Source organism: Stegastes partitus, unplaced genomic scaffold (assembly GCF_000690725.1).
Source record: "Stegastes partitus isolate 25-593 unplaced genomic scaffold, Stegastes_partitus-1.0.2 Scaffold917, whole genome shotgun sequence".
Lineage (NCBI taxonomy): Eukaryota > Metazoa > Chordata > Actinopteri > Pomacentridae > Stegastes > Stegastes partitus.
In genome coordinates, this window is record NW_007578648.1 from 199,887 (window position 1) to 219,222 (window position 19,336).

Consider the following 19,336-nt stretch of genomic DNA (forward strand, 5'->3'; position numbering starts at 1 on the left):
GGACGTCCTTTATATGTATGTTAGAGAAATATCTCAGTTCCTAAAGGTCAAGTTAATCCAGTAAATGCAAGTTTCTTCAGTCCTAATTACCTGAGACACAAATTAAATGGAGAATAATATGCAAACCAAGTGAATATCAAGACCTTTTGTCCCAAACAGCTGTTTGACATGGTCGGCTAAGGAATCAAGGACTTTTTAAACACAAATAAAATTCTATTATTTACTTAAAATTACACAATTACTTAATCATGAGTAGTTGAACATTGTTTTGTTGTAGATATAGCTGGTAGACGTTTAAATCAACCTGTTGAACGACGGTGCTGAATCCATTCATTTGACTGTCGGCACTTCACGCTGTATTTTAACATAACAAACTGCTGTCCGTGTACGTTTGATTAGTTATTCATGGGGTTTGCATGTAGCCAAGTGTGAACTGCTTCTTAGCATTTTTGTCTGTTGTGATGTAGAACAACGGCACATCACAGCCACACAGAACCTCCAGCTGGAAGAACAACCAAGAGTAAAGTACACTTCCTGCTGTTTCAACTTTACTGACTTCTAAACTGACTCCAAAAAATGGCACAATTTTAATAATGGACTAATCTTAAAAGGATTTTTTTTTTTTTTTTTTTTAAGAAATTGTCTCAAAAATATGACAACCTGCATCTCAGCTCATAAACTTAATTAGATTTGGAAAATCAGGAAAACAAAAACAAAAAGCAAAATGAATAGTTCTTGTTGTTTTTCCACCATTTTCTGACACAAATATGCGATATAGTTAATTCTTATTATTATAAAGAACCATTCTCTGCTGTATTGATCATGAAAGCAGTTGCTTGTTGCCATCTTAAAGTTCTCCTGTGATGTTTTAATTACGCAACAACTGACACAGAGGCCTTCTGCAAGAGGAGGACTAGAAAGTGGAGAAACCATAGCTGACATTCACTGATGCACACTTCTGATAATGTTTTGCAAATAATATAATCCTAGATTGTTGGCTTGTTGGTTATTCAGCTGCTTTGCTGCCTCCATCAGTCATGTGACCCTCGTTTTGTGCATCGTACTGGTCTCCTGTAGTGACGTTACTATATGGGCTCTGCTTATTTTTTCTTTTTACACGTTGGGCTCAGATGTTGTTTTGTGACCGGAAAGTGAAGATAACAGGAGGAGGCAGAGGTAGGAACATGCTCGACTTTCTTAAGAACTGTGCAGATACAGTTTATAGCGGAGATCCACTCACAGAGTGAGTCACTGTCGTCTGACTGATCAGATTCCTTTCTGATTACGATTTGTTTTGTGTTGCTAACGTGTTTTTCCTCATCCAAATACCTGTTAATACTGTGCGCATATGGGGACTGAGTGGCTGAATGTCCAGCTCGCTCACTGCTGTCTAAGAAGCTTTTTAATTTACCAGCTTTTCTTTCAGCTGGAGCGCTCTTGTCACACCTGAAGTGAATCTGAGCAACTAGATTGAGCTCCAGCCGTGTGAATGAGGTGCTTTTCTCTTGATTGCAGTTCCACTGTGAGAATATTCTCAGATACATGTTTAGGTAAAGTGTTAATGTCAGCAGATATAATACATTAATGTTGTCTGAACTGTTGTTTGGGAGGAAAGAGGCGACTCACCTTCAGTTTTTTTTAAATTTAGCTTTCATAAAAATGAGTTTCAGTTTCTGAACCGCCTGACTGTCTCTGTGCTCATGTGACATGTTTGTTTTTTTAAGTGTGCAGATCATCGACTCTGCTCGTCCTCTGGTGCTTTTTATTCAGGTGTCTCTTGGACTTTGTACTATGGCGTGCTAATATGAACCGCACTGTATCTGTACCCGGCCAGAACCGTATTAACGTACAGCGTCGTAATCAGACTTTTAGATGATTGTGTTCTTCGGGGGATCATTAAGGAAAAACAAGTATTTTAATGTCACTAATGCAACCATAGCTCATCTTATGTATCTTTTGTAGATGGTAAAGAGGTATTGTAATATGAGAGATGATGGTAACTGTTGATCTAATGAACCCACAGAAAATAAATGTAGAAATGATGCAGTGAATAATAGATCCAATAATAAAAGCTTATTGGTTTTAACTTAGTCTGATTTTTTTTTTGTTTCATTTTGTCTGTTAATTTAAATGTATGAAAACATTAAAAAGTAGTTTTTGTACGAATTCCCTCGTGGCCCCTAATTTTAACAGTGAAATGTCTGATTGGTTGAACTTTTTATGTCAGAAGACTTATGGATTGCTTGTTTTCAGTCGTCATTTGTGTTCCATGTGACTGTTTCTGATTCATGTTTAATCACAGAAACTTAAGGTCAAGTAACTGACCATTTAAAACAAAAAATATTCAGTTAGATTTGGTAGAAAAACCTCCGTGTTTGAGGAAGATTTTGCCAAGAGAGCTACTAATCCCAACACTGCACACCTAAATGAACTCAACCACTTAGCAAGTTGCCACCAGCTGATGCCAATCCCCCAATTGTGAGTCTCACAATCGTCAGTCTTCCTTCACAGGTTGCCTACAGGTGAGGTGGGCGGAGCCATCTAATCTAATATCTTTCACCTGGGCAGGCTGGCACAAGGTTATTTAGGCTGATTCCTCATTCTTGCTTGCTGTTTCCTCACCATCAGCATCATGTCTTTTGGGGTTACTGCACCGCTTTGCTTTGTCTGCACAGATTTATTTATTAGATGCTTCTTTTCTTCCTGGTCCAGCTCACTGAGTGTGGATCATGACAGAACTGTGCACAGGTGGAAAAAGCTGAATGCCAAAACTAATCCTGTGCTTAGTTTCAAATTAAAGCCTCCAAATCAAAGGAAGTGTCCTCACATATCTGACACTGTGTCTTTGTAACGCTACCAATAAGACCCGAGACTAAAACCCACTTAAAGTTTCAGATCCAGCTCACGGGGGCTTTAATAGTTTCTTTATGTTGTTTAGGAGATGCACACAACTCCACCCTCACACCTACAACTAGGGGAGCAACACTAGTTTGGTTTGGGGAAAAAAAGTCCTGTTTGCACTTAGTTTAGTTTGGATCAAAGAATTATAGGAACTGACTGATCACAGCTGGGATGAGACTAGGGCGAAGTGACAGGAACCGGAATAGGGCCGGGAAAAGGGGGAATCAAAAAAAGTCAACTGAAAAAGGTGAAAAACAAAACGGTTAAAGCCCGAAAAGGGGAAACCCCCCGGAAAAGGTGGCAAGCCAACACAAGGCCAAAAAAAAAAAACAAAAATCAAAACCAACGAAAAATTAAAAACAACAAATAAACCCAAAAAGGGTTTGGAACGTGTAGGAGGAAGCTGGAGAACCCGGAGAGAACCCACACTGCACGGGGAGAAAATACAAACTCCAATTTTCTCAAGACATTGTAGCCTCCAGTTTAAGATGTTCATAATCACCCGTAGCTTTTGTTTGTGTTAAATTCAAACACTTAATTTTCAAAAAACCCCAAAAAGCATTCAGCCAATTTACAAATACTTTATTTACAGATTAATATGCTGACACGTGGATGCGTTTTTATTGAATAAATTAAATTACACGTCATTAACAGACAGCCCATTTCATTCTTTAAGTAGCTTTTAGCGTCCTCGGATGAACTCACAGGAAGCAGATCAGAGTGGCGTTAAATGGACACACTTGGCAGAACTGCCAAAACTGTGTTACTGATGATTGTGCACGAATCACATACTAATTACTTCCAGTCTGCTAATTATTCCATCGGTCCCAGCAGCTCGTGTCATCAGTGAAGTTCTCTGTTTTACTGGCTCATTAGTACGTTTGAGAGAATGACTGCAGGAGAGAAGATGAAGGTTTACCAGCCACAAACTAATTTTAGCAGCATTTTGGCTGGTAGCAAGCACCCTGGGGAAAAAATACATTCCTTTTGTATGTCAGAGATTTGCATTTTTGTTATCTCATGCAGAAGAAATAAACCTGTTAAAAAGACTTTAAGTTATGTGAAGAATCAGCAGATGTCTGGCCCGATCACTGGGTGTCCTTTTATTTTTGAGATATTTGGGTGAATTTAGGAGATAATTTAAAGCTGCTCTTCTCTCTGACCTCTAGATTAAATCTGGATCTACCAAGTTAAATAGAAACAGGGCTATGAACTAAGAAATCTCCAAAAGCATTACACACTGACATGAATAAAGTACAAGAAATACTGCCAGTAATTGGAATTTCAGGTAGGAGGTTTCTCATTTGGACCAATCCATTGGTGGATCAAGCTTTATGTACTGCACAGTGAACTCTGGGCCTCTCGAGCTTTCCTACTTACACAGAGGCACAGATGTAAAAATTGTATTTGTTTCTTAATTTTTTTTGGCTACCTATAGCAATAGGATCCATAAAGATGCGTCGACTTGTTGGGGAATCCGAATGAGCGCACCCCTGCCTCGGGGATGCCTCCACAGCGCTCCCTGGGGTTGCTGATGGGAAAGCGCACACTCCCATCTCTGAGCCAACCGCCGTCGCACTGATCGTACTTTTGGAAGCGCCAGGCGGCGTAAAGCTGGCCGACCAGCGCTAGCTCCGCTCCCACACGTCTACAAGCCCGTTCTGCCTGCTCGAAGGAGAAAGACCCCGATATGTAGAAGAGGGAGCCTGTGAGAGCAAAAGAGATTTATCAGTCCAATGTTGACGCAACTTCAAAAATAAAACCTGCAGCTGTTGAAGTGTCCTCATCGTTTTGCAAGTTCAAACTTGAGTGTCACCTTCTCATGACTGTGGCGGAGGCTTCCAAGGAAAGAGTCAGTCAAGTATTTTCCAACTGATAAATTTGTTTCCATCTTGTCACACAGAGTTTATTGTCCTCTGGCAACCTATCAGTCCTGCTGTTGTGGAGCAGCAACTAAAGGTCAGTCTGCTGCTGCCAAGTTGAGTCATAGTCGCTGCACTGAAACACTACAAAATTAGTGCATTTACAAACCTTCCTTTCACAACACAGTGCTGCTTTGTTGGCATTAGCAAGAAAATCCACAGTATGGTGCTGGAATCTGGGAATGTTTACAGGTGCATGAATGAACACAAACTCAAAATGCAAAAATGAAACTAATCAGGACATAGATTCTTACAGCAGATACATGCATAATTTTAACTGATATCCATTTGAGGTGTGGCTTTTCCACAAATAGCTCTATTTGAGTGCGACTTTAACAACCTTTTAGCTCCAGTAGTTCCTTCTAAAGACACGGACTCTCGTTAAAATATCGTTTCATATTCATTGAAACAGCTTAACACTTTCAGTTGAGGCAAACATTGCTAAAATAGAAATAAATGTTGTATTTATTGGGGACGATTTCCAAATTTGGTTCACTTGTGTATTTGGGGCTAGAGGATGGTGTATGTGGACGTGACAAAAACAAATTATAGTGTGTATTTATGACATTTATGGTAAGACAATAAACATAACCCAGTGCGATACAGGGACGATAACATGTCAAACCCAGACATTGAAGTAAGGTTTGTACCTAAATGTTAAACCATCAGTAATGACAGATAAAAAATTAGGGTGTGATTTGTTTCAAAAAGCAATTAAAAGCTGCATAATTTCTCATGTAGTTTGGAGGATTGGTTGAATAATTATGTTCACCTGATGCAGCTCCAAAGCCATTTTTATGTTACCAAGATTTCTGCTCTGTAAACCCTAACAAGACGGAGCAACAGCTAATTTTAGGGTCATGTCCCAAAATGGAATTAACTAAGATTATAGTTATGATGATTTAGGATAATGGACAGAGTTTCTACTGACATTTCCATCTAAAATGCTACAGACAGACTAAACCTAAGCTTACCACTGTTCTGGGAGGTGAAGCAGAAAGCATCAAACCGATCATGATTCTTATCCTTTGGCCCGTAGCTGCGGATGCCTGGGAGCAGCTCTCCTCCACAGACGGGTCGAGGATGAATGATCGGGTAATGAACGGTTCCATCATGGAGCCAACCTGCGTTACACCAGTCCAGACCCTCGGTCCAGGCTGCAGGAAGAGATGAGCTGCTTTAAGAGAGCTGATCAGACTGTAGATGACATTTATTTATCTGAAGTGAACCCTTTGGACGGTGTGTGGTACCTCTGTAGAGCTGGCTGTACGAGGCTAATATGCCATCTTGTTCAGCACAGGCCTCCTTGGCTTCATGGTAAGTGAATTTGTAGCGACCGTGTTTACTCTGATATGGGAAAACCACACCTAGAAACAGAGGATCTCTTGTTAGTTTGTTTTCCTCAGCACTGATGAGATCATGTCCAACACATTTCAAATCATCAAAAGAAACGGTTGGAAGATTTTCTTTAGCTGCTGCACAAGAGGTATATGTTCAGACTTGTACTGATATTTCCAGATGCCACACAGGAAAACATCCCTTCACATCAATATTTTCGACCGTGGTGGTTTCTTCACTTACCCTCAATCCTCAAAGTAACATCAACGCTTTCGTCCTCGATGCCATTGACCAGCTCACAGCGATACGTGCCGCCATCTTCCAGCTCAAGATGGCTGAGGTGCAGGGAGGCGTCCATGGTGTGAGCCTTCAGGAGAGAAGCCCGCTGTCCGAGGGGGCCGTACGGCTTGAAGGCATGCGCATTTGATATCATGATAATGTTCTCCGGCCCGACGTGTTCTGGCTGCAGCTTTGTCCATTTAACCTTGTAATGGCTGGGCTTCACTCTGATGATGCACGGCAAAGTGACATTACCTCCTCGTCGGCCGGCGACCTCTGGGTACACCGGCGACTCGAGGAGATACTTCAGCTTCTTGGATGCTGTGGATAAAACCGCATCCAGCAGCTTACAGTATCGCTATCAACTAGACAAACCTGATATACAACAATAAAAACGCATGAAAACATTTCAAAGATGTCGTATTTTATCTCCCAAAACTAACTGAAAAACCTCCTCTGGGATCGCTGGCCTGTCGCTGAAATGTTTAATTACAACCCAGTGAATGTCGTGTAGCAGCACTTTTCTGCACAGTGATGTTTAATTTGACCTTTTCAGGTTAAATCCTTAATATCCCCCATTCCTATTCAGCATATTTTCAGCAGTAGTCATTCAATAAATTTGCATTCAGCAATCCTCCATATAGAAGTTATCAAAAGAGGCCTTTTGCAAAATCGCATATGCATTTCTGTTCAAAGCACCACATCTTGTATATTCATGAAATTGTGTCCTTGTGCATAAGAGATTTATAAAACAATGGTGTATGCAGATAAAGGACATGATGCATAAGACAAAAGAGATTGCATTGTATGTAATGGTGAGTTCAATGTTGTCACTACAAACACATTAATCAGTTTTTTGTTGGGTTTTTTTTGCTGTTGCTTTCTCAATATCTGTTCAATATGTATTTGCTGCCTCCATTGTTGTTGCACATGCAATCTTAGACTCAAAACCCTAATTTATTAAAACATGCTACTTATACTGCGAGTAACCACAGGTGTCATCAAATCAACCAGGACTCGAATACACAGATTACAACTACAAAAACATGGCCTCTGATCATTCAACTAAACTTGTGTCCTCTGTGCATCCATAAGTTGTGAAGCCCATATGTGTTGCTGATGCTAGATAAAATCAAGCAGCAACCTTTGGGGCTTCAAGAAAATAGTCAAGAATTGCAGTTCCTTAAATGGCCACTTGAGGTTGGCACCAAAAGTGAGTTAATCCCCATAGACCTCCATGTTAAAATGGCTGACTTCACAGCAAAGACAAACGTGTTTACAGCTTGATACAAAAACTATTTCAGTCTCTCTAACTAATTTCCACTTTGATGGCAACTGTGCAGGGAGTGGATTTTTATATAACTCAGCCTTTTAAATTGCATTAAGACTTAAAGTTATGCATGATTAAGTGTGTGCCAGACATGCTTGCATCTCGGCTCCACTCAGACTCCATCTCTTGGCTCATTTTTGGATGAGCCAGGAGTTAAGCACTGCCAACCTGGCAATGACTGGAGCTTACACACTAAGCTCACCAAACCACCGCTCAGGAAGCCTAAAGGTGACGTCACAAAGGATTTATCCATCCCTCTATGCAGCCTGTGGGTAAAATCTTTAAAGCCCTTCCAGTGAACTCTTGAATGTTGTATGCTGGTGTCAAAGTTCAGGTGAAATTTAGTACATAAACTCACCAAAGACTTTCATGTGAGACAATTGCCATGCACTTGCACCGTAAGATACACTGAAGTCAGTGCTGCATTATTTATCTGCAAAGCATTCCCAAAGGACTCTACCTGCTCTGCTGTTGGTATATATAGCTGAAGACCAGGTGAAGCAGCTTGATGTTAATAAAAGAATCACAGCACACTTCATCATGAAGGGCATCTCTCTTCCAGCTCCTGTAATTCATAAGACAAACACATAACGGAGCTCACACACTATGATACAGTGTTTTTGGTGCATAAAACTAATTACATTTAGTCCTCACACACCAGCCGATATTTATCATCAATAAAAATTTCATGCACTAAAAATGTAGACAATCAGTACCTGCTACAGTCTATTTATAAAGTCTATGCATCCTTTTAATGTGAAATTAGCAAAAACAGAAACCTGTGCAGTTGGGAAGATGCAGCTATCCGGTCATCCTCCCACGCTGTCCGACATGACGACGATGTTTTCCGGGGTTGCAGCTCAGAAAATTCCTGGCTAACGCATAACTTTATTTCATCCCTTACTCTTTATCACTGTTGTGTCCTCTGCCCGAGCCCTGAATGTTCAGCTGTCATCAGTTTCTCACTGTCACCCTCCTCTCTCTCTCCTCACTCCGGTCATATGGTCCACTCTGTGATCAGCAGTGTGTAAACAGGACTGTTGTCCTCTCTGCTCCAGATGTTAATGACCATATGAAGGTCTGACACTCACAGGCTTTGTGTTTGTTTTGCTCTAAATTCTTCATTCATATTGTTGATTAAAAGCTACACAAATGAAATGAGAACTGCAACGAAACAGAGTGATTTTTGGAGTGTGAGGGATGATAGCTGGGGTTGTTTGTAAGTAGAAACTAATCTTGCTGCATTTCCTACAGATTTAAATTACACACTAACAGTTGAAACAATGCACTGTCAGCAATCATCATAGAGTATATTATATACTCTAAAAAGTTAAAGGTAAAGGCTGATGTAGTAAACAACAGATGCACATAATGCCTTATGCTTGCTGGATTGGAAATACAACTGAATAATATTGTAACACTACATGTGTTTTCCATTGATGGCAGATTTTATAAAATAACTCGACTTTATCTGCTCTGTGTCGACTACACAGATACATCATAAACCTTTTATTCAAAGGTGGTAAACATTAGAAAGGGAGTTTAGTTCTGACCCTGAATTTACTACTTTTAATTACAACGGCAAGAATATAAAGATTAAGAAACTGATTACTTGATCTTCAGAGTTGAGTTGACTAATCTGACAACGAGCAACTTAATTATTGTAGCAAGCAAGTCATAGAGCAATAATTTAGTTTTTATCTGTCTATATTTGTCTGTCTTCTGAGGCTCTTTGTAACTTGGATTTTGATGAGTGCTCTATAGTTAATATTATTCTTGTTGACTGTGACCCAGATCAGCAAGACACACTTTCTATATGTCACAGACCACACAAACCTGGTGAAAGGACAAGAGCATTGCCTCGAGTGAGCATGCTATCTCGCACATTAGCAAGAGAGGTTGCGTCTAAGTTGTTTTTTTTTTTTTTAACCTGCATTTATTAAGCGCTGTGGGGACTCCAAGCAGACCAGATGGCTTGTCTTTATGAACCTTTGCCACTGTGAGGGCAAAACAATGGGGGCCAGAGTCATAAAACTTCCGAGTCACGACTTAAGCTGTGAAAAACACAAGGATAGAAATACACATTCTTTACCTCAGATTAATACAGCTCCACATGGTTTTAAATCTGTCCTTGTGATCACATGCAGAACCTTCACTTCCATATAAATGAAGAAACAAGCTTTAAGTGCTTTTTGCGTTGAGATTTATGTTCGCTTGACCACCAGTTAGACCTGTCGATGAGAAGAACGGCAATGAAGAATTGGAGTTGAAATAGTTGTGTTAAACCGCACGACAGCAAAACAGTTGTAGTTGCACAAACAGTGAAAATTATAAGACCAATAATGGAGCAAATAATGAAAACTTTTTTCTTTTTTTTTTTACTCAAACAGTTTAAAAATTAACCTAATAAATTACTAAGCATTACTTAAAACTAGTTGTTTTTTTTAAAGCTTTTGTGGGACCCAACTCAATATATTTTGTGCATTTTTCTGTTACTGCTGCAGATAATTGGTTGCTTTCTGCCTTATCAAGATTTTTAGAACTTGGGTATCAAGATAAACAACACAAGGGGGCAAAGTGAATTTTTAGCATTATAATTTTCATCCTATTAGGAATCTTGTATTTCAAGTTAAAAGAAATTAACAATAAAGAAATTCCCATGGGGCATATTTGCATTGTAAAAAAGTAATAAAAAGGAAAAAAAAGATGTTGCTATCCTCCTTGTATATGCATGTGGTGCCATATTGCACATCAAGTCAGAGGATAAAAGTCATATTTCTGATCAGATCTACATGTTGCTGCTATATTGGCTCCTGCTGTCAACCAGCGTATTGTAGCATACAGTGTATACAGTGATGAGCCACCGCTGAACCCTGCAGACAACAAGCTTCCCTGTGTATTCTAACCTTTCCCAGAAGGCCGCTGCCAAAGAGCACTATAGTGTGCATTCAGCCATCTTTGTTATTGCCCACACGGCTCTGGGGGCAGTGGGAGAGGAAGCTGTGTCGGATCTGGTTTCCTATGCCACCGTGGCCCCTGGGCACAAGGGCGGCTTTGTGAGGGTCACAGTCTCCACGCAGTGACAGCAGGCGGCAAACACACAAACACCGTCCAATGTGGAAAAAAGATGAAATAATGGGATTCTTCTGTTTTTGCTTGTGTTGCTTCCCCATTGTGCTCCATCCTCAATGGGACTCTTTCTTGTCCTCCAATTAGTATTCGCACAAACACCTCTAGGTGAAAACGGCCAACTGTCTCTGCAGCGCTCTGTCTGTCCATCCACCAATCCGTTTAACCTATATTTCAGCTTTTAGTTCCTGTTTTGTCAAGAAATTTTGTGTAGATTTTCATGATCCTCAGAAGGTGGATCCAGATCAACTTGCCTAACTGGTGTCACTGTTGAGGTATAAGCGATTAAGTTAGATTTTTACTGAAATGCCTCAACAACTTGTGGATTAAATAAAATGTAATGACTACACTAACTCTTTCTGCTTCATCAGAAGTTTGACACTAGTCATTCTGATTAAAACTGATTATTATACAGTCGAGTGCAGAGGTCTTTAAGAACTTGGATCTCCTGACCATGAAAGTGAAAAATGACTTCCTGAATCCTGACTGAGATCAATTCAATAAAAATGAAAGGTGCTTTGTTTATTGCTTCTGCACTGTTAGCAGGGGGGCTATGTTTAGAGCTCATTCCATTGCAAAAGGAAAGACCCAAGGAGATGAAAATCTGAATCACTCTGATACTATAAGGCCAATTAAAATATCTAAACCATCAGGACTTGGTTGTTTAAATTGTGGTTGTAACATGAAAGCTACTAGTGGCACTTAAGGGTTTCAATTTGGTTCTGAATTGAATCTATAGGATTAACTCAGCTTTAATTACTTAGATCTATTCTCTGTATTGCGTCGATCCTTTCCTTCATTCTCTTCAGTCTTGGTCCATCAGCAGGTGGAACACTGCCCTCTGCTGTTCAACTCGCAGAAATGTTAAGCTGCAGCATTTTCTCATTGTGCCATCATGTGGTCGTTTCAGCACAAATTATACTTATTGCAAAAATGCTAAAAGTCACTCCAAGTAGCAATCGTAAATACGGAAAAGATTTTAAAGCCTTGGAAGATTGCCTTTGAAACAAATGAAGATCAGTCATGTGGGAGCTGCTTCTCGTCACCCAGCCTCCCCGCTTGACTCATTTCCTCTGCAGCTGTTGGAGACTCACAGTAACGTATTCCAGCCTGCGGGCAAACACCCTCTCTCTCTTTCTCCGTGACACTTCATATCTGTTTGATTGATGGATTCGTTCTCGGAGCCCTGAAAGTTACTTTAGAGGTTAATGCTTTTGAAACAGTCAGTAGAGCTGACAGATTGGACAGGTTCTGATTCTGGTTATTGTCCTTGTTTTGATTTTTTTTTCCATACTAGTTCACCAAGAAGTCTTTTGGAAGGTTCCCCCCTTTTCAAATTTTCCAACAGATCTCCGCTGCCGTTACCATTTGTCATGCATCAGAGTGCTGAATGACTAAACGTCCCTTCCATCCATCTCCAGCAGATGAGCGAGGCTGATATGAGAGCAGGTCGGCCTGCCTGCAGCCCTGATGTAGTATCAGTTCTCATGGCGCATCGGTGCGTGACTCTGTTGTCAAAAGCTGTGACAAGCTACGGGGTCATGAAGGCACCTCATGGGTAAAAGTATGTACTCCCTGACAGGTTTTCTCCCGGCTCTGAAAGGCCCCGTCCCCACCTCCCCCCCTGTAAAGACACGCTATCCCCGAAACATTCACCGTTCTTACAAATGCCCCGTCTCCTGAAGCTCGCTCTGAGAGTGACAGTATTTTGAGCGTAGTGACAGATTTGCCTTCCTGGCAGTTTAAAAAGCTAAATGTTCCTGACAGTTCAGAGAGGTTCCCCCGTCTGACTGAGGGTTACCTGTATTCCTCTGGTATTCATGCAGGTAAATGCGGGTACCTTTGTTGTCGCTGCATACCGCACACAGGTTTTGGGAGTCTAAATGGAACTGGATTTGACCTTTGACTCTTTGTTATGCAGCAAACAATGAGGCTTTTAAAATAAGCTGTGTGAAACTCAAAACCATCTCACGTTCCTGTCCTCTGTAACTTTATTTTTCTACATCAGGAGACCAGATAATGTTCGTGAGATTAAGTTATGCTTTAAAAACTGTGAACCTGAATACGGCACGTTATTTATTTTATTAGTTCTCTCTCCTTTGTGAGGGATCCTTTTGAACATTGGACAAATGAACCTGGGTTACTTGGTCATACAAAACAACAACACACACATTTGATTTCTAGCTGGACATTTTTAAGAGCTGGTTCTTGGAGACCATAAACCAGCATTGAGGCTCAACCAGACTCAACAGACTTCAAAACCAAAACAATGCACGGAAAGATGCTGCAATGTTTTGTTGAGTTAAGGGGAATTGCAGAGTTGGGTAATAATGATGACTGAGAGTCAATTATATCATGTGTACTGTAGGATGACAATGATTATATCCGGTGTGCTGAGCTTTGTACACTCACTGTTCACCCCGACCACATCCCAACAATTTCTGTGTGCTTGGTACACTTGAAAATATTTAAATGGTCTGCAATTACTTATAGTGCTTTTATCCAGCATGTTTCTCATTCACACATTCACACATCAACGGTGACAGAGCGGCCATGTAAGGTGCTGCCTGCCATTGGGAGCAACTGCAGGTTCAGTGTCTTGCCCAAGGACACTTCAACTGTGGAGGGGCGGGGGATCAAATCGCCAACCTTATGATTTTCAGTTATAAAACCTAAAAATCCATCCATCATCTATACACCGCTTAATCCTCACTAGGGTCGTGGGGGGGCTAGAGTCCATCCCAGCCGACTTAGGGCGAAGGCAGGGGACACCCTGGACAGGTCACCAGTCTATCACAGGGCTACACTTAGAGACAGACAACAGAGAACCCACGCTGCACGGGGAGAACATGCAAACTTTACGTAGAAAGATTTCGGTGCCTCCACCAGGACGCGAACCGGTGACCTTCTTGCTGTGAGGCAACAGTGCTACCAACTGCACCACTTTGCAATCAAACATTACAAAGCTACACTGACTTTAAATATATATATATTTTCATCTATGCTCTTTTTCTCTACACTCAGTTCCAGTGACAGCATATTTAATTCTGTTCTGTGGTGCTTTTCACCCAAATAAACTTCAACACAAAGTGCTTTATACAACAAAAACAACAAAAAAACATCTATTAAAACAACAACCCTTTTCAATCACAGGCAAATGATTGTTATAAATGAAGGAGTTCGTATTTACAGGGACTAAAAAGCTGTTGAAACACTAATGACAATTATTACAATTAACAAAAGGCTGCCTATGTGTGGGTTTTTGGTTCTGACACCGGGAACCACCAGAAGTCCTGAGGATTCTAGCAGGGTTAGAGGATAAAAGCAAATCTAACAAAAAAAATAGGGCCAAGACCATTAGGAGTTCTGGAAAATCTGAAAATCAACTCTAAAGCAAATAGGTGGAGAAAAAAAAGGTGTAATGTTGTCTCTCCTGCTGGTCTGACTCATCATGTGCAGCTGAGTTTGAAAGCAGTTGTAGCTCAGATATGTCCTTCCTAGGAAGACATGATAACACGGCTTTACAATAGTCAAGTATTAGCTTGAAACACTAACAGTTGCACTCTGACAATGTTCTCCAAATGATAAAATGCACACTTAAACATGTTTCTAATGTAAAGCTCAAAACTGAGATCAAAGATGACTCCTACGCCCTTCACTGGTTGACATGGGTTTAATGCTGTCGATGCTCTACACTGAGTTGTTCTCTTTTTGAGTTTCCACATCCAAGAGTTTATTTTTGTCCTGTAGGAGCTGTAGAGAATGATGTGCCATCTATTGCTGGATATCTAAAACACAGCTAAAAAGGGCAGGCGTCTGGATAAACAGCGGTGTATAGCAGTGTGTCATCAGCATAGAAATCAATCAACACACATAAGTAAGGGTATATTTGTAATTTGCATAATTACGTTTTTATTTAGCGGTCAGCAGGATTTTGCAAAAGCTCAGTAGCCATTTTTTCTAAATACTGGCAGAGAAGGGGTGCATAGCCAAAGGAGGAGCCCATTAAATTCTAGAGAGGATCCAGACCACTTTTTAATAATAATGAGAAGCGTGAGAGGGCATTGACCTCCTAGCCTGTCGGTGTTGACGTGTTGTTATCTCACCACGGCTGCATACTTTGCGATGTCTAATTTTCACAATGTGGCGACGATTGTCAAGTGATCAGCGTGTCATTTGACTCTCACCAGGTTTTTTTTGTTTGTATTTCATGGTATGCTGAATATTTTCGAGATGTGTCACATGTGAGTCTCACCAGTCTCCCAGCAGGTATGCAGGCTCTTCACTGATTGGCTGCTTAGATACTCTCCTCTGCCAGGTGTAGTGAAATATCTTATCAGTGCTTCTTTCTAAGAAACGGGCTCCTAGCCTGGAGCAATTCAGCATGTTTTGTGATTGCACAGTTTGAATTGCGTATGTATTAACGTGAAAAAGTTGTTAAAACCTCTCGAAAAAAAACAACAAACATGCCTAGACAAAAATAACAGAGCGATCATTTGACCTTTTGTCCTTAACGTGGGACGGTTTAGTCGACTGATGCGCCCGAGGCTCCTCAACCTATCTCCTACCAGTTGAGTTAGTTGTGTAACACGTGGATGATATGGATCTGAGAGCAAAGATGAAGAAGAGATAACGCAACATTCTCATACCTGTTTTTGTACGGTTTAGCCTGCAGCTCCTCTGATTGGTTTCCTCTCAACTAGAAACAGAAAACCTCCCAACACTAGGCAGCGTGCATACGTGTTCATGTTCTGTATCTGCAACTATCCTTAAACAACAAACTGTTTCCATGTTTCTGGGGGAAAATAACTGGACAGTGCTTCACAAATTTATTAAACCACTTGAATGAGGAATTTCAAACTGGATTCACCTTTTTATTCCCAAATTTGAGCGACTCACTGGGCTTCCCTGAGGAGTCAGAAACTAATCAAACAAAACATTCAACCACTAAAACTACTTTTTCTGTTCAGGAATCCAAGTATACAACTATAATTTGACATTTTAATCAAGAAATTATAATGTGCTTTACTATTTTTATTTTTATTTTTGTAAAACAGTAAATTAAAAATTCATGGTTAACAATAATAATTATATATATATTTGGTATATAGTCGATGTATTATTAAAAATGTGAGTTTACAATGTAGTTATAATGAGAAAAATCACTTTGTTGGATGAGTTGTGGTGACTTTAAAGTTCTAACAAGAAAACTGAAGGCTGTGGTTTAAAGTAATGAGAAACAGATTCATGAACATCAGGAATACTTTGTGGTGGCATCAACAATAACCCATTATGGTTGAAGATGTGTCACGATGGCAGGTCTGCCACTAAAATATGTGAAATGAATTCACACCATTTGTGCATATGTATCTACACACACAAGTACTCTGGATGAAGAGACGTGTTATGATATGTTGCTGCATTGCTCACATAGTCCCTCTGAAGCGAGCGTGCAGACCCCTGAGAAGTGCTCACAGTCCAGTATAATACCTCCACTGTGCATTAGCAGGGTTAGGGCAGCTTCCTAATGTATGTTATCTCAGTATTACGTAACAGACAGGTCTAGTCTTGCGATTATCTCTTTTCATCTGGTGCCAGGCTTCTTGTTGCCTCCGATTGGGAGATTGTGTTATCAGTGGGGCCCAGGAGCCCGCCTGCTGCAGTGATGGAGTGACAAGAAGCATCCACAACCACACCGCAAAAAAAAAAAAAAAGAAAGATTGGTGGCATGCACGCTTGAACTTTGGAGCTTTTCTGACACCACAAAGAGGATAGACAACCCTTAAGTCCCTGTGCTTCAAAGACAAACAAGGTTTAATACTAATACATCCCTATGAGAGATGTGCTTATCTAAGAAAGACATGAGGTTAGAGACACAGCACTTGTATTTTATTATTTTTCTGTGTGTAAAGCTTTCATTTAGTTTATGAGACAGTGCCAAAACACAACGTATGTTAACCCAGGGTACATTACCTTCCATCCATCATCTATACACCGCTTAATCCTCACTAGGGTCATGGGGGGCTGGAGTCTATCCCAGCTGACTCAGAGTGAAGGCAGGTTCACCTGGACAGGTCACCAGTCTATCACAGGGCCACACTTAGAGACAGACAACCAAGCACACTCACATTCACACCTACGGACAATTTACAATCACCAATTAACCTCAACATGTTTCTGGACTGTGGGAGGAAGCCGGAGAACCCGGAGAGAACCCACACTGCACGGGGAGAACATGGAGACTCCACACAGAAAGATCCCGGGTGTCCTCATCAGGACGTGAACCGGCGAACTGAGGCAACAATGCTAACCACCGAGCCACCCTGCAGCCCAGGGCATGTTGCATACACTGCAAAAACAGAAATGGTTATAAACTTTTACTTCTTCTTCTTTTCTTTTTTTTTTAATTTACTGTTATTTTACAGAATTTCCCAGTTTTGTGAAATCACACATAACTAATGAAATTTTTTTTTAAAAAAACAAAAAACTAACCATGAAAAAACTGTTCACATAAACATTTTTGAAAAAAATATGTATGTTAAGAAATGAAAAATGATAAATAATTCTTAAAACTGTTATTTAATTGATCTTTCCTTTTTTGTGTTGCCTTACAGAAAGTATTTACAGAACAAGAAAGTAATTTTTGGTCTTTTACAATGTATGAATGTATAAATGATATAGCTTTACTGTATTTAAATCTGCACAAAAATGTCACTGATTAACTGAAATTTGCCGTTTTTAAAAAGTTGTGTTTATTTTTCCTTTCCTTTTTTTTTTTTTTTACACATTTGGAATGTTACAGTACTCCACATTTTAAATATGTTTTTAGTTGCACCTTTGGTGCCAGATTTTCAGTTTTTTTTTTTTTTTTGCTGTTTTTTTTCTTTTCTTTTTTCTTTACAGTGTAGTAAGGTTAAGTGTTTACAATATTTTAGAGAGAAACCCGCCTCCTTTACTTATCTTTAAACCACACTGAGTATTGCAAGTAAAATTTTCTTCATTAAAGTATGAGCAGAAGGAAAAGTAATTGTATAGCAAGCTTTGTAATTATACAGTATATGTATATTATAATGGGCTACACGGTGACTCGGTGGTTAGCACCGTCGCCTCGAAGATCGCCAGTTCGCATCCCGATGAGGCCACCCGGGATCTTTCTGCGTGGAGTCTCCATGTTCTCCCCATGTTGGGGTTAATTGGTGATTCTAAATTGTCCATAGGTGTGAACGTGAGCGTGCTTGGTTGTCCGTCTCTTAGTGTAAAATACTTTCATGTCTTTCCTGTCATGACAGGTGATATTATCTTTAGCCACCGCCTTGGCCCAGACTAAAGTATTTCAACAACTTTTAATTCCCCAGATGATAAATTGCATGACCTGTATCGTATTCTCATCTGGAGTCATGTGTGTCAACAACTCGTGGGCAGACTATCAGGAAACATACTTCAGACATTCATGTTCCTGTTGGGATAAACACGACACTTTACCCGTAGTTCAACAATTAACACTATTCTAGTAAATCGAACCCATGAACATACAAATTTTAGCTCGGTAGAAATGACTGAATGTAAGTAGGTTAACAGCATTGCAACATTTCTGTGGAATCGAAAGTATTTCAGGAATTGTTAACTAAGATCTTAATGAATGCCAACATGATAGGGACGCTTTGTATTCCTACGAGCACGAGACTCGCGCAAAGTGTCTGTTTGTCTTCAGTTGAGTGAGCTCTGGAATGACAGCGACTCTGAGCATCTCTCTGGCATTCAGCAGAAAAAAAACACTATAATCTTTGAATATACATGTTTACTGCTCATTTATCTGACTGGAGTTTTAAACATTTATTTGAAATGAAGTTGCAGGATTGATTAGAGGAACGGGAAACGTTTCTGGATTAACTACGGAGCCTATTGCTACAACGACTCGGATGATTGTTAAAAATTGTGCCTTATTTTTATTTACATTCTGATTCACTGCGATACCACTGCGCACACCAATGTAACTAATGCACTCTGGGAAGAAGGATGAATCCTCTGTATTGGTCTTAGCCACAGTGAACTATCAGTTGTTAGATTAGTAACGTTTCCAAGTAAACAATGGATTAATTCCATCAATTCTCAGAAGTCAAATCTTCTCAGAGTCAAAAGTTAAATGTCAGTGAATCAGTTATCATATTCCACTGGGATCAGACATGCTTCAGGTGGAACAAAGATCAGGGGTTCAACACGAGACAAACTGATCTCATGTGTCAAATTGCAAAGTCCGTGTTTTCAGTTTTTGTTCTCTGTAGCTAACATCCATCAAAGCTCAAGCAAGAACTGCAGCAGGACTTTGCTCACTGCAGGTTCTCCAAAATGGAAAGTCTGGCAGGCTTAAGATTGTTGTTACTGAACCCAAAGCAATAAAAGCTCTTGTGGCAGATGACAGATATGACCATTGGTAAAT

General features: G+C 40.2%; 1 protein-coding gene across 1 annotated transcript; it reads right to left on the minus strand.

Annotated features, from left to right (window-relative positions):
- Nucleotides 1-3,466: 3,466 nt before the first annotated feature.
- Nucleotides 3,467-8,715, minus strand: hapln2 (hyaluronan and proteoglycan link protein 2). The gene is made up of 6 exons (XM_008293875.1): nt 8,550-8,715; nt 8,231-8,335; nt 6,405-6,761; nt 6,074-6,190; nt 5,798-5,980; nt 3,467-4,607 (listed from the first exon to the last, which is right to left on the minus strand). Exons 2-6 carry the CDS (start codon nt 8,319-8,321, stop codon nt 4,330-4,332), a joined length of 1,026 nt encoding a protein of 341 aa, XP_008292097.1. The 5' UTR covers nt 8,322-8,335; nt 8,550-8,715; the 3' UTR covers nt 3,467-4,329.
- Between the last annotated feature and the right edge of the window lie 10,621 nt (nt 8,716-19,336).